Source organism: Colossoma macropomum, unplaced genomic scaffold (assembly GCF_904425465.1).
Source record: "Colossoma macropomum unplaced genomic scaffold, Colossoma_macropomum, whole genome shotgun sequence".
Taxonomy (NCBI): Eukaryota; Metazoa; Chordata; class Actinopteri; order Characiformes; family Serrasalmidae; genus Colossoma; species Colossoma macropomum.
Window position 1 is genome coordinate 5,698,134 of NW_023494805.1, and position 16,224 is coordinate 5,714,357.

General features: G+C 36.6%; 1 protein-coding gene and 1 pseudogene across 1 annotated transcript; both read right to left on the reverse strand.

Annotated features, from left to right (window-relative positions):
- On the reverse strand, window positions 1-10,313 carry LOC118826050. The gene is made up of 9 exons (XM_036596940.1): window positions 9,941-10,313; window positions 9,445-9,789; window positions 9,222-9,311; window positions 9,073-9,107; window positions 8,790-8,894; window positions 4,339-4,435; window positions 3,900-4,247; window positions 3,504-3,743; window positions 1-164 (listed from the first exon to the last, which is right to left on the reverse strand). Exons 1-9 carry the CDS (start codon window positions 10,311-10,313, stop codon window positions 1-3), a joined length of 1,797 nt encoding a protein of 598 aa, XP_036452833.1.
- Window positions 10,314-13,285: 2,972 nt separating this feature from the next.
- LOC118826051 lies at window positions 13,286-15,050 on the reverse strand (annotated as a pseudogene).
- Window positions 15,051-16,224: the final 1,174 nt, after the last annotated feature.

A 16,224-nucleotide genomic window follows, 5' to 3' on the forward strand; every position in this document is an offset into this window, starting at 1 on the left:
TTAGCGCCTAAGCCCTAAGGTGCTCATGCTGCCCTTACTGAGAGCCAGCTGATGCTGATTTGACATCAGCAGCGCGGGCTCAGACTGCTTCCCACAACTCTCATTGGTGCTTGGGGTGTGAGTGCTGGTCTCATGGCACCTCCTGCAGCTCTTATCACCACATCCTGTCATTAGCATATTTTTATAGTGGACCCTGACAGGTTCAAAGTATTTTTTGACATGCAAAACTAAGCTGCTACACAGCGGCCCACAAATCGCTTTTTTCAGATACACTGAGAAACGTGTCAATGGAAAAAAATGTGAACTCTGCGCTATAGTAACATATTTGCTAAAAATATCAGTCTATTTAATCATAATTTATTGTCCAAGAGGAGTTAACCATTAAAAAAATCATTTAACCGTTTTTGAGTGCAAAGGGTTTTTAACAGTAATGTTTATCTATTATTTACTTGTGAACACACAATCCTATAGTAAACTATATGGCCAAAAATGTGTTGCTTGTGTGCACCGCCATCCTCTCCCTCCTCCGCACCCGGGCCTTGCTCTGACAATGCGAGCATGGGAATTGGCGTGACCCGTGCAACTAGGCCTGTAAACATGGGTGCCACTCTAGCTCTCCCTTCAACACACTGCTCTCTCATGGCTTTCCCAGGTAGCATGACTCACCTCCAATGCTGCAGCACTGTGGCACTACTGAAGACACAAACTGTGCACTCCATCTCTGTCCTAAGCCAGGCAGCTTAGTCTAGGTGATAGCAGCTGAATAGGTAATATCTTCCATTGTGAGTTTGTAATGTTCTGACAGAAAATGTAGCATTCTGTGACTACGAAAGGAGGCACACAGCTTTTCCACACACTGACTCTGGCTCCAGCCTTGCCTACACATGGAAGAGTAATGCCAACAGAGCGCTTTAAGACTAAGCTATGTCTCACTGGTAGGCTGGCGCTGATAGACTTACTCATTCTCTTGCTAAACTAAGCATCAACACAATCAAAGAAGGTTTCAGAATAAGAGCCCTTATAGAAATAACCATTTTGGACCACTAGTAACCCAGCGGTTACTCTCACCTACAAATGAAAATAGGTTAATGTTCCTTTAAGAGTAAGATGCAAATGTGAGAAATAATGAGATCCTTATTTGTATTAGCATAGCCCCACCTTTCCTTATGTAGACACTGAGAAGTAGAGCTGGTGGAGGGAAACTGCTATGAGAGAAAGAGATTAAAAATGAATTTATCAGTGACTAAGCTTTGGTAATAGCGTGATACTTCAATTTAAAACTGCAGTCATTTATCTGGATATTGGATGGTGCTGTAAAATTGATGAAAAAAGAGTTTGGTAAGTTTAAAAAGTTTTCTAATGATAAAACTGAACTTTTTACAAACTCAAAACGAAACGTACTGTGATAAAAGTAAGAAATTACAAGCTAAAAGGTAAATTGCGTGTGTAAAGTTTCTAAATTTTTTTTTATTTACATTGTAATTGTTGAGATTTGTGTGATTTTGCTTGTGTGATACCAGAGATGCTTTTGTGCAATGAACCCGCCATTTTGAATGTGTAAAGCTGTGTAAAGAGCTGTTACTAGAACTGTTGTAAATTATATAAATGTAAATGAAATTATGTTCTAACACAACGCTGTTTATCAAAGGTCAGGTTTTTTGTCCCCCCTTCTCTTGGCCACACATGAACATTGCTTTGCTACGTGAGAGGGCCAAGATGGCGAGCCACCCGCAGGTTTTGAATAATTGCAGGGGCTGACTGTAGATTCATTGAGTTTCTGTGAATCAGAACTGTTTTAAAGTCAAAGCTGATATGGTACGACAGACTTTGATTCATGAAAAATTCCTTCAAGCAGGAGTCTATTCAATTGGATTTAAGCTGAAGTTTTTATTTTTTTTCCACCTGTTTTGAGGACAGCCCTATCCTTTAAGGCTATAACTTTAAAGATTACTGTGTGAGCTGTGAACTGAGATTCAGTTACTGTACTGTTGATAGTTTTTTTTTCCTCTCTTCTGGGTGAATTGATGGTTAGATTTTGAGCTAACGTGGAAAGGAAATATTCAACACTTTTGGTGATAAAACTCTGTTATATTTTGAAAACTTAAAGGCTTTAACTTCATAATATTTTAAAAACTTAAAGGGCAACATAAAATAATTATGGCAACAAATACTTAACATACTAAGTTTAAAACCTAAGTGGAAAAAATAAGCTGACAATGAAATTTTTAATTAGAAAGACCCTAAAGAGAGGAGAAAATGACAACCAAAGTGAATCAAACTGTCCTAAAATGAAACCCTCTACATAAGAGAAATGTAAACATAGAAGAACTCAAAACTCAAAGACCACAAGAAAACAAGATTGAACCATTTTAAAATGATTCATTTTGATGTATCAGTCGTTGTTCTGTGAGAAATCAAGTACTTTATTTTGTTCTTTTGTTTATTTCTACAAATTTGTTCTACAACAAAAAAAAGCAGTAAAAATTCGGATTTTCATGTGTCGACCAAAAATACAAGACAGTAAGTTTGTTACTTTACAAAGTCTCCTCATTCATATTAGTTAAGGTTGACTACTCCTAGAACCAACCTTATCATTATGCCTATTCATTGGTCAAGCCTAGAAGGAGGCTTACACAGTACTCTCTCTCTCTCTCTCTCTCTCTCTCTCGCTGTATATATATATATATATATATATATATATATATATATATGTGTGTGTGTGTGTGTGTGTGTGTAAACAAAATAACCTCACAATGGACATTAAAGGAATTTTGGAGTTTATTTAAAAGACAAGAAGCATAAACAGATATAACATTTATAGATTTGCTTGATTCAAAGATTTCATAGATTTCATATATCAAACTACATTGCCTCAGTATCTGTATATTATGACTCTCTTTTCTTCAACAAGGTTAATGTCAGAGGTAAAAATGTTAAAAGGAAGCTGGAAAAGAATACAGTAAATCAGTGGCATCGCTAATTCAGTAAACTGGCCCAACTCTGACTGAATGAATAGGAATGAATAATGAACAGGAGAGTGGAGAAATGCAGAAACCCAAAGGTAGAATGCATGACCTGATGCCTTTAAACTACAAGAAATGACTGATTCACATAGAAGTGATTCACTGTGCTTCATCTAAACAAACTTGAAACAGGCGACCAAGCTAGAAACCAGTTAAATGTCACAGCAGATTGGCAACAGGTATAACAAATATGTATGCATGTTGTGAAGGAATATTTTTTGGCTCAAATGATTTTTGGCAAATGTAATTTTCTAAATATGGTATCTCTATGAAGTACTGTCAGCACACCAACAAGAACAATAAGGATTACAGCTCTTAAAATGGAAAGACAAAACAACACATACATCCGTTGAGTGCAGTCATCACCTGTATAGAAAAATAAAGTCATTTTATAAAGCTGTTTACAGGTATTAAAAGACACTCAAAAAATAAATCTGGTAAAATTATGTTTGTAATTCTATCTGTAACTGAATTGATTACCTTTCATTTCCAAACTACCATTTCTGAAGACTGTCTCCTCACATGGAACCACAGCACAGTAGTAAGTTCCAGCATCAGAGAGGCTGAGGTTTCTCCTGGGGAGTTTGTGGACACAGCTCTGTGTAGGAGAATCAGTCTCAGAAATCCTTACACACTGATCATTCCTGATTCCTTGTGTCTCATTGATTTCTGGATTAGACTCTTCTGAGCCATGTTTGAGCCGATACATACTGCAGTCTCCTGCAGAGGTCGAAGTAAAAACTTGTATGGAACAAGTGAACACAGAATGGTGATTGGTCTTCGTACATTAATAAATAAAAAGGAAACGAGTAAAAGCAGCAAGGAAATGAAAGAAGGCTATACAAAACATTAATGAATACATGTGCATATCATTACCTTCAAAAACCAAAAGAGTCCCAGATCCAAACTCCACAACATTCGACTTGCCTTTTCCACAGAGATACATCCCTATGTCGTTCCTGCTGACTCCATATATGTTGAGATCAAACCTTTCTTCGTCCACGGTCATGGTAAAGCGTCCGTTTTCAAATGCTCGAGCAAATCTGTGCTTGTTGTCGTGCTCAAATGTTCTCACAACATACTGAGGCACATTTCCAAAACTCTGCCTATACCAGACTAAACCATTTTTGTTGCCTTTTGCTGTTTGTTGGTCACATTTTATTGTCACATTATCTCCCTCACTTACTGGTTGTACTTGGAGCTCAGCAACTTCGGAAGATTTCACTGAAGGAAAAAAAAAAACCAGTTTAATGAGAAAAATAAAGCAGTTATTTATATGTAGTTGGTTGTATTAATCTTTTCCAAAATCACTTACCATTTATGAAGAGGCAAAATGTGAGACAGATTCTAATCATTGCTTTGGTTACTGCTTTCATGATAAGATAGAGAGATCTACTGGACTGAGCTTGTGTCTGTTCAGGAGCAAAAGAGACTTTGTGTGTGAGCTGAATAGCCATTTTAAAACAGACTTGTGTGATTGGTCCAGGAGTACTGAGGAAATAGTACCACGTGGCAGGTGCTTTCACATGTCCCAGAAAGAAAGCTGAAGCAGTGTGGCTATTTAAAAGTGGAAAATCAAGGTCAGAGAGGGTGAAGTGGGCAGAAGCATTTTCTTATTTGCAAGGGTCAGCGTCTCATAGGAATGTTATGTTGCCTTATCTTGCTGCACAAACCATGCTGTTCAGACCATTAATTGGTTTTACTTAACGTATTGTCAGGATGTGAGCCTCAGACCTTTGCTTCATGCACTGTAAGACACTGAGAAGAGACAGATGGCTAAAGCATGGTTGTCTAAAGATTAGCTACTGATTAATTATTTCTTTGTTGATGAGAACAATTCAGTTAAATTTTGAATGTGATGTAGGAATTGCCAACACACACCGAAGTAGGGGACACGTGAATATTCATGATTTCTTTGCTATGGGGTTTGAAAAATTTTAGGCTCTGTGAAACACGGCTGGATTTCATGTGATAAAATGTGTGATACTGGACTCTAAAACAAATGGTTTCCGTAGTCCTATTTAACACAATCCATTATACACCGATCAGGCATAACATTATGACCACCTCCTTGTTTCTACACTCATTGTCCACTTTATCAGCTCTACTTACTATATAGGTGCACTTTGTAGTTCTACAATTACAGACTGTAGTCCGTCTGTTTCTCTGCATACTTTGTTAGCCCCCTTTTACCCTGTTCTTCAGTGGTCAGGACCCCCATGGACCCTCACAGAGCAGGTACTATTTGGGTGGTGAATCATTCTCAGCACTGCAGTAACACTGATGTGATGGTGGAGTGTTAGTGTGTGTTGTGCTGGTACGAGTGGATCAGACACAGCAGTGCTGCTGGAGTTTTTAAACACCTCAGTGTCACTGCTGGACTGAGAAAAGTCCACCAACCAAAATATCCAGTCAACAGTGTCCTGTGACCACCAATGAAGAACTAGAGGATTATTAGCTCATACTGTACAGCAAGAGATGAACTATCGTCTCTGGCTTTACATCTACAGGGTGGACCAACAACGCAGGAGTCTCTAATAGAGTGGACAGTGAGTGGACACAATGTTTAAAAACACCAGCAGCACTGCTGTGTCTGATCCACTCGTACCAGCACAACACACACTAACACACCACCCACCACGTCAGTGCTGAGAATGATCCAGCACCCAAATAGTACCTGCTCTCTGAGGGTCCATGGGGGTCCTGAGCACTGAAGATTAGGGTAAAAGGGGGTTAACAAAGTATGCAGAGAAACAGATGGACTACAGTCTGTAGTTGTAGAACTACAAAGTGCACCTATATAGTAAGTGGAGCTGATAAAATGGACAATGAGCGTAGAAACAAGGAGGTGGTCATAATGTTATGTCTGATCAGTGTATTCTTAAAAGTGATAACTACAAAAAAATAATGATAATAATAAATAAAAAAAAAAAACACTCCACTGTACTTGGAACTGGAAAAAAAAACACACTATACTGTTGGTGTAAATAGTGAGCATAGAGAGCAAGACTAAGCTAGCACAATTGCAATCATCCTCATGCTCATCTCCTGTTGAGCTGAAATCAGCGTGGACAAAATGCAGTATCAAGGTTTTAAGTGCACAAGGTTTGCTGTCATCCATGTTTCATCAGGACTCTGGGGTAGCCTTGACACTTTCATGAGAAAAGTGATTTGCTTGTAATGAAAATGAAGACTTAATCCACTCTTTACACAGCTGTGCTCTCAGGCACTGGTGTAGAGTTTTTGCGTAATGATACGTATAGATAGCGTTTCAGTTTGTATACCATAAGCTATGCACTTCAGTTTGCATTATGGTGGAGATGAGCAAACAAAGTGGTTGTCCTGGTACTGTTGCTGTGTTGCAGTCGTCCTTTCATGACAGTCATCCATGAAATATCAGAAAGATCAGAAAACACATTAATGAAAGGAGAAAAAGTTGTTGATCTTTAAAAAAAAGGGATTTACAACTAACTGTACACCTGAAAATACCTATCTCCACTACTACAGCAATAATTAGGAAGTTTCAAACGAGTGGTGCTGTGATTAACATGCATGTAGAAGGATGGATGTGGTTTGTCCCCACAGTGCATAGCGAGAAAGGGAAAGTTCAACACTTTCGCCGTGGGCCGTACTTAGATTCTGGATTCTCGAGTCAAGTCTAAATGCCACTTCCATGCAAACAAGCTATTTTAAAGACTTGCCAGAATAAATCCTTTGTTGTCATCCAACCCACACATAAGCACCTGGAATTTGTTAAACATAAACACTGGCAACAAATGCAGTGTCATTAAAAAGGTATTTGCCTGCTCCTGATTTCTTCTGTTTTTGTATTATTCATCACTGAGGAGTCAAAGTGGAGCCTTTTGAAAGACAGGGGTCTCAGTACATCTGGGACATGCTAAGACAGCATTCCACATTAAGAACATCATACCAACAGTCAGAGATGGTGGTGGTAGTGTGATGGTGTGGGGAAGCTTTTCTATTTCAGAGTCTGAGTGATGTGCCATAATTGTCAGAACTATGAATTCTGCTCTCTACCAGAAAATCTTGCAAGAGGATCTTTGATCATTAGTTTGTGATCTGAAGCTCAAGCGCAATCGGGTTATGTAACAAGACAGAGAATTACAAGAGTAAGCACAAGAGTAAAGCCACCTCTGAATGGATCAAAAGAAAAAAAAAAAGGTTTTGGACCGGCCTAGTCAAAGACTTGACCCATTGAGATGCTGTGGCAAGACCTTAAATGGACAGCTAAAGCATGAAAGTGTTCTAGTATGACTGAATTAAAGCAATTCTACAAAGACGTGTGGGACATAATTCTGCATAGTGAATAAAATGAAAAACCCTAAAAACATGTAAGAAGACTTTACTAAACAAGTGTAAAAGCAAGTAGCTTGAACTCTGAACAACTTGGAAGGATTTTGGCTGGGGGAAAGGCCTGAGGTTCCTACCTATGTGGCCCTCCTCATCCAGAACAAAAAGAGATTGCATGTGTCTTTGCAAAGGGAGGCTGCACAGAGTTTTTAACGCACACTGTAGAAATGATTAGAACTTTAAGTTAGTAACCTGGTTGCCTTAAAATCTTAAGTACATTGCACTTCAAATAAGTTAAGTTCAATTAACAATTAGCTTACTTTCTGTAAGCAGAAACTGATTAACAAAAAAAGTTTGTAGTCTTTTGAAAGGGTGCTGGGAGTATTTTTAGATGGCACCTTAGCTAGGTAATCTATTTTAGTTTAGGCATGCACATTGACTTTGCAAATACAAATAGAATGAAATGAAAACATCACAATCATACAGCAACCACTAAGTTAAGCATGTATACATTGTATTTGATATGCATCATAATAACATGACAAGGTTTTATCTGTGTCAGCATGCAATGTGGTCAAAAAATCAAATGTTCTTCTCAGATAGGAAAGGGTTACAAAGTCAAACCTATAGTCTCTTTATTATGTGATCATCTGCAACCACTGCAGAGCTCATCACTGTACAATGGACACATCCCCTTACCCGCCCCCTCATCTGATAAAGCCAATGAAATCAAAATCGACACACAGCAAAATACCTTGTCTTCACTGAGAAGCAGATGAGATGGTACATCATTCAAATACTGAATTAAGGTATTATTTTTTATACTCTTCACAGAGAAATATAATGAAGAGAACACAAATATGAAAACATCTGCTTTTAAAAGCTGCTATGTGAAGATTTGCAGTGCTAGAGTTTTCATTCCACTCATTACATCTCTGGAGAATCTGGTGCTATGTTTATGAAGACATGGAATATACAAAAATCTTTTACAAACTTAATAAAAGTTAATCTGAATAACTATTTTGTGGTTATCAGAATTCAACTTATAATTAAAGCTACACACAATATGTTACATGTTTTTGCATGAACCATCCATGATTTTATTGAAAGTATTCACAAAAAAAGTAGAAAAGACACTCCCTTTTGCACATTGTATACAAATGAGTCTGTACACTGCTTATAGATGAAGTGACTTTGAATTACGCATGTCATGAATTACACGTGTACATGCAAAAATCCCCATCTCCACCACTACAGCAATAAAGTGGCATGTTGGTCAAACTTTACCACAACCAGTTCTGATTGATTACTTGACTGACTGAACAATTATTATTGTTTAATTGTGTCTCTTCGGTGGTCTGATTTGCTTGATGAACATTATTGAATTGTATTTGAATACAAATGTTCTTCAGAATCTGAGAATAATTCTGTTGTGGAGATGCTCGATGTCTGTACCGTTTCCCAACAGCTATATTCCACCTGTGAATACAGGTTTTGACTTTCCTTCACTCTCTTAGCAAAATTCAGGGTGGCATAGTTTAAGACATCTCTGTCCTCAGCCTGAGATACAAGAAGAGTCATTACAATCCATTACAGACCACATGGAGAGCAGGTGTTATAAGTACTGTTAAAATAATATAAACTTTGTAGAAATTTAGTGATAATTTTATCAAACATTATACAAATTCTAGAACAAATGTGTATTTATGTAAAGAATGCAGATGGTAGATGTGATTACCTGATTAATGTGGCTTGGCCAGCCATTTGAAATACCTTTACAGAAAAATATCAAACATAACAAAATAAGAGAAGTAATGTTTACATGTATTAAATTATTTAAGTTCTGGTAAAATAATTATACAGTAGCTCTAAAAATAAAAAATGTACCATGCTGTTGCTTCTTAAGAAGAATCATGATCACAACAGAAGATATTACACTCACTGTTGTCAAGATAATAACAATCCAGCTGTTATTTTCTGAAATGATAAACACAAATCCTGTAGTAATATCAGATGATGTATTTATAAACAAATGTTTGTCTTAGTACAACTTTAACATGCAGATAAACTCCATCACAGAACAGAAGCTCTATTCTATCAAAAGTCTCACCTTGTACAGTAACTTTAGTTTGATTTCCAAACAGTATCTGTCCACATGCAGCCACAGCACAGTAGTAAGTTCCAGCATCAGAGAGGCTGAGGTTTCTCTTGGGGAGTTTGTAGACACAGCTCTGTGTAGGAGAATCAGTCTCAGAGCTTTTCTTACACTTATCACTCCTGTTTCCATGAGTGTAAATGATTCCTGGATGAGATTCTCCTGATCCATGTCTGAACCAGTACACACTGTGTTCTCCTGAACAGTCTGGAGTAAGAGATTGTACTGAACACTGGAGAGTAACAGACTCTCCAGTCTCGATCACCATTTCAGTCGGAGAGCGATGGTCGATCGTCTCAGCTTTAAAATCAATTAGTAGAAACAGCAAACAGTCAGAAATAACACTAACAATGATCACTGTAAAACACAAATAAACATATATAATTTTGAACTGCAATAAAATAAATAGAATTAACAGTTACAGATATTAAAGTTATAGAGAGCTGTTTACCTTGAAAAAACAAGCGAGTCGCAGATCCAAACTCTACAACATTCGTCTTTACTTTTCCACAGAAATATGTTGCTGCATCCTCTTCTTTTATTCCTTTTATACTGAGATCAAACGCTTCTTCATCCACAGTGAAGCGGCCGTCCTTAAAACCTGATGCAAATCTGAGCTTCTCTCCCTCTCCAAACTGTCTCAATACAGGCTCTGGTACATTTCCTAACCTCTGTTTATACCAAGCTAATAAATGAGTTTTCTTGTCTTTGACAATGTTTTCATCACATTTTATGACAACATTATTTCCACTCCTCACAGTTTGTACTTGAAGCCCAGAGATTCCAGTTTTCACTGAAAAAGTGTGCAATGCTTTCATTAGCATTGGTAATATAGATTATACAATATACAGTATACAATTATTTTCTGTTCTGAACTCTATCTGGATATTAATTTATTATCAATTCATCCTCAGTGTTATAGTGTTTCATCAGTCTTCAGCTCTGTTCATGCACACATCTAACACTGTTTCCTTCTTTTTAAGGTTCTCAGTTTTCTACTAATCATTTCAAATCTGGAGCACAGGACCAGCATATCAGTATCATTTCATACATTTACCCTTTATACATTTAACCTTTGAATGCGTATCTATGTTCTAGCTAATCTTCTAAAACAAGTTTGACAACATTAGCAGTGTCTGCTTAGCTGCTTTAAAACGGCAGCTATAACTGCTAAACTACATGCCGACGAACATTACTAAATGCTTTGCTGTTAGCAGTTAACTTAACAATAAGAAAATAACAAGTACCAAACTCAGATATCTACAATATATTCACTAAATTCTCCAAATGCTGATTGTAAAAGATTATCACTACATACACCTGCAAGTTTTATCAAGCGAGGGACAGTAAGGCAAGTTTATTTTGTGCTTATTCATCTCAACACTTGGGCTGCCACCCTCCCCCCAAATGCACCATATGCTGGGTAATTAAATGCACCAGGCATGGGCATACAGGCTGCACAATACAGCGGAAATGTGTTTCTGACTAGAAACTTTGATAACACTTTCTATGAATGGCATGCCTATAAGAATCTATGGACACATTCATAATATGTGATAATGCATTCATAAGGCATCATAAACATAGCTATAAACAATTTAAAAATGCATTGCACTTGGTAGCCCTGTTTACTTTGCATTATGAATTGTTAACATAAGGCATCAAAAGCAGTGTTCATAATATGTCATACTGTGGCAAAGAAACTACTAACTTGCGTAGTGCATTATAACTAACAACTTACCTAGTCATAAACACACACATAATGTATATACTTGTCATTATTGATATAAATTATTATAGGTAGACATATAATATTGTTACTCATTATAAGAACTTAACAGTTGTAACTTGTAACTTGTATAAGTTGTATTTGTCAGGTCTAAGTAAAGTGAGGCATGTTTTATACTAAAGGCTGATTCAATATTGTGAGTGAGGCTTTAAAATGCTAATTTCACAGTGGAAGGAAAAAAATTCTTAAGTTTCAATGGAAGACAACAAGGAACAACATTTCTACTTCAGGTAATTTTGGACTGTTTCTATTGGTCAACAGTAGAAAAAGATCAGTGTCACTCTTTTAGTCAAAAAAGTGACACGGAAATGTGAAATTCTTTACCTGATGTACGTGGATGTCGGCATACTTTATGTGTAATAAATATTCTGCCCTCACTAGAGTAAGTGGAGGATATAGCTAAAAAGCTAAAAGGCTCCCACAACGAAGACAGACTCTTGGATTAAATCTAACAATCTAAACTGTATGTAGCAGTAAACTGTATCTTAGTGTAAATTAAGTTAAAAACTAAAACATGTATGGTCTCTCCATTCTGCACTCTGCGGCAGCCATTGTTGAGCTCTCCAGCATGGCACAGTGACCACACCCCCTACCCTGCTCCCTCCACTGAGACAGTCAATAAGAGGTCATAAGCATAAACATCAAAACCCAGAAATGACTTAATTCACAGAAGAGTTAGTAACAGCGTAAAACACATCATATGAATGCTGAATTAAAGTAATACTGGTTTTATTCTTGTTACAGTTGTCCCTCAAAGAGCACAGGGAACAATGATAAAGTGAATAAAAAGAGTAAAGCATGTCCCCTTTTTAAAAGAAGGTCTCCTGCTCTGCTACTTGGGGTTAATATCCTCCAGCAACATCCTTACCAACAAGCCTTTATAGATCACACTCCTTATAGATCAAACTGTTTTATTTAAATGGAATTTACATACTGTACAAAGACATTAAAGTCTAATTAAAGTTAATCAGAATTATTCTTTTATTTTAATCAGGATTAAACCTAAAAATGAAACCTTCATAAAATACATTTCATTTTTTTGGATGAGCCATCAATTATTATTATTTTAATGACTCACAAAAACATAAAGACTTTTGCAATTGAAATACAAATCTGTACACTGATTATTAATGAAATCACTCTCAACTACATGATGAATTCCATACATACTTTACCACAAGTAGTTCTGAATACATGAATTCATGCCTGACTGAAGAAGTTGTGAATTAAAACAATGATTCCTGCATAGTAATATTTCTTTGGTTATCTGACTTAAGGGGTGTAGGTTTATTTATTATTTTTTGGTGAAGGTGGGGATTTATACCACCTAACCCATCAAGACAATTAGGGTTAAGTATATGTTACTTAACATATGTTGCAATGTGCTGATATTTTTTTTTTTTTATGTTCTTACTGTGAAAACAAAGAAATGTAAATATACACACATACACATATATACATTTATAATATACACATTTATATAATTACAATAAATATAATAGTAATATTGTAAATTGAGCTATTATAATTATATATTAAAAAGACAATAATCTTTTTCACCATAACTATCCACAATTCTAATGCAGTGTTGTCACACTTTTCTTTATTAAAGTCATTAACATTAGCTTTTGTGTATCATTGTCATTGCAACTTCATTATCATGATGTTTAATACAATACACTTCTAACCAACAAGCTATTTTCTAGTTCATGGATAAAACAGAAATAACAGATATAAATTTATCTCACTGATTTACCTACACTCACATTAAAAATTGAGTGTTGCCATTTCACACACACACACACACACACACACACACACACACACACCCACATACACCCCCCCCCACACACACACACACCTCTGTCTTACAACAGATCATTATAGCATCACATAGACATACATGGGTGTCACACAGAAGCACATTTAGATGTAAAAGCTTTGCTCTGGGTTTAAGAAAGTAATTAGCTGAACGATCTGTTGAAGATGAAAAATCTGCTAGACCTATTAAATTAGCTAGCTGGCTATCACTAACAGCTACAGCATTAGACTTGTTTTATTCGGGTGACAGCCTGCAGTAGGTAGCAAACTGGCTTACATTATCAGTTTACCTTGGTTTTAAACATGTTCTCATTTCAAACATTAGAAAAGTGAAGTTGTTGTGATGCTGTCTGTACCACATTTCTTATCATCTGTGTTTGACTTGTGAATACAGGACTGGATTTTCCTTGACTCTGGGTGGTCTGGAGGGGGGAGGTTTCTTAGCAAATTTCAGGGCAGCATAGTTTAACACCTCTGTGTCTTCAGCCTGAGATTCAACAAGAGTCATTACAATTCATGCAGACCAAATGGAGAACAGGCATTATAAGTACAGTAAAACCTCTGTAATCAGCCATATAAATGCAGATGATTGACATGATTACCTGACTAGTGTGGCTTGGATGGCTGTTGGAAGCACCTTTAAAGAAAAATAATGATCTTAATTAATGTTTTTGTGTAATAAGTGATATGAATTTTGGTGAGATCAGCTTACAGTGGGTAAAAACAGAAACTAACCTTTTCGTTGATTCTTAAGTAAAACTCCTACCAGAACCATGATCACAATAACAGATATTACATTCAATGTTGTCAAAGTGGTAACAATCCAACTGTTATTTTCTGAAAAGATCAGAAATATATACCTTGGATTAGAATCAGATGTTATATTCTAAAACAAGATTAAAAAAAAATTGAACTTTAGTCTGCAGAGAAATTAGAGAACAGAAACTACATTCTATCACTATCTAAGTCTTACCTTTTACATTAACTTTAGTTTGATTTCCGAAAAGAATCCGCCCACATGCAGCCACAGCACAGTAGTAAGTTCCAGCATCAGAGAGGCTGAGGTTTCTCTTGGGGAGTTTGTAGACACAGCTCTGTGTAGGAGAATCAGTCTCAGAGCTTCTCTTACACTCATCACTCCTGTTTCCATGAGTGTAAATGATTCCTGGATGAGATTCTCCTGATCCATGTCTGATCCAGTACACACTGTGTTCTCCTGAACAGTCTGGAGTAAGAGATTGTACTGAACACTGGAAAGTAACAGACTCTCCAGTCTCGATCACCATTTCAGTCAGAGAACGATGGTCCATCGTCTCAGCTTTAAAATCAATTAGTAGAAACAGCAAACAGTCAGAAATAACACTAACAATGATCACTGTAAAACACAAATGAACATATATAATTTTGAACTGCAATAAAATAAATAGAATTAACAGTTACAGATATTAAAGTTAGAGAGAGCTGTTTACCTTGAAAGAACAAGCGAGTCGCAGATCCAAACTCTACAACATTCGCCTTTACTTTTCCACAGAAATATGTTGCTGCATCCTCTTCTTTTATTCCTTTTATACTGAGATCAAATGCTTCTTCATCCACAGTGAAGCGGCCGTCCTTAAAACCTGATGTATGTCTGAGCTTCTCTCCATCTCCAAACTGTCTCAATACATTCTCTGGCACATTTCCTAAACTCTGTTTATACCAAGCTAATAGATGAGTTTTCTTGTCTTTGACAATGTTTTCATCACATTTTATGACAACATTATTTCCACTCCTCACAGTTTGTACTTGAAGCCCAGAGATTCCAGTTTTCACTGAAAAAGTGTGTATAGAGGTTTTATAGCATTGGTTGTAGTATTAATATGGTATATGCTATATAATATTTTATAAAAACAAATTCAAAATGTCACTCACCTGTAGTAAATAGGCAAAGAGTGGTGATGAGTGTGATCATTGTTGCTGCTCAGACAATGAGACAGTAAAGTAATGAGGTCTGTTGCACTTGTTCGTTCAGTGGAAACACCAGCCCTGTGTCGTACCTGATTGGACATTTTGAAGGTGTGCACTGCTGTTATTGGTCCAGTAGTTGCAAGGAAACACTAAAACATCATCCAGCTCTTTTTGCACAAAACCATATTTTCACTGTAGAATGATGTACACTAGAAATAGAAATAGACGTTGTATAATGTTGTGGTACGTTAGCAAAATGACAATAGTTGAACTGTTTCCTGCAGTGGTGAGTGCTAGTAATAAAGTTCTGTTTATTCTGATTGTGAGACAGTCTTTAAACTCTAATCTGTATGCAGTACACTTTTTACAGTAGACTTTTTTACGCTTCAACAATTTTTGTATAAAAAGGTTTGCTTAAAGGTGTTTCACTAGTATTGCCATGCTCTGCATTTTGGTCAGTACTGTTTTAAACCAGACCAAGAGTGTTAAGATTGATGTTAAGGATGATTTAGCTTAACATAAAGGGGGCATATTTGAAAATATGTGAAAGAATGGAGCAGGGTAACGGTTGTGGTCACTGTGCTGTGCAGCAGAACACAGTATGTAGAGACCACATGCAAGACTTTTTAAGCGTGGTCACAGTCAGAGTCAGATACAGTCACAAAATCATGAGCATGTGGTTAACAAACTTGTCTTTACACAACAGCATATGCAAAAATGTTGCAATTCGCTTTGTAAGAAGCATTTTTATGTGTTTGGCTTTCAGTAATGTAGTGTTAATTTCTGTGAGCCTGGTAATTTCAACTTTACATTAGCATCAACATCTTTTACATTTCATAGCTCTCAAGATTGAATAAAGACAATATTAATAAAGTAATATATTCTTTGTGCTCATTTTTATTGAGATGGTAGAAAGTGATCAAGATGATTTAAGCCAGTTTAAGGAATGCAATTGCTGATAGTTTTGCAGACCAGATGCATGTAATGAGCTGAAACGTGTGGGTGTAAGAGAGGGGGTTGTGGGTAGTGGGTGTAAGAGAGGGGGTAGTAGGTAGTGGGTGTAGAAGAAAGCAGCAGTAATGAGAAAGTTTCTGGCCTAAATCTATTTGGCTGTTTGAACAGCAAACCTCACTAACAGGAAATACTTCTACACAACATGAAGTTTAGTGAAGAAAGAA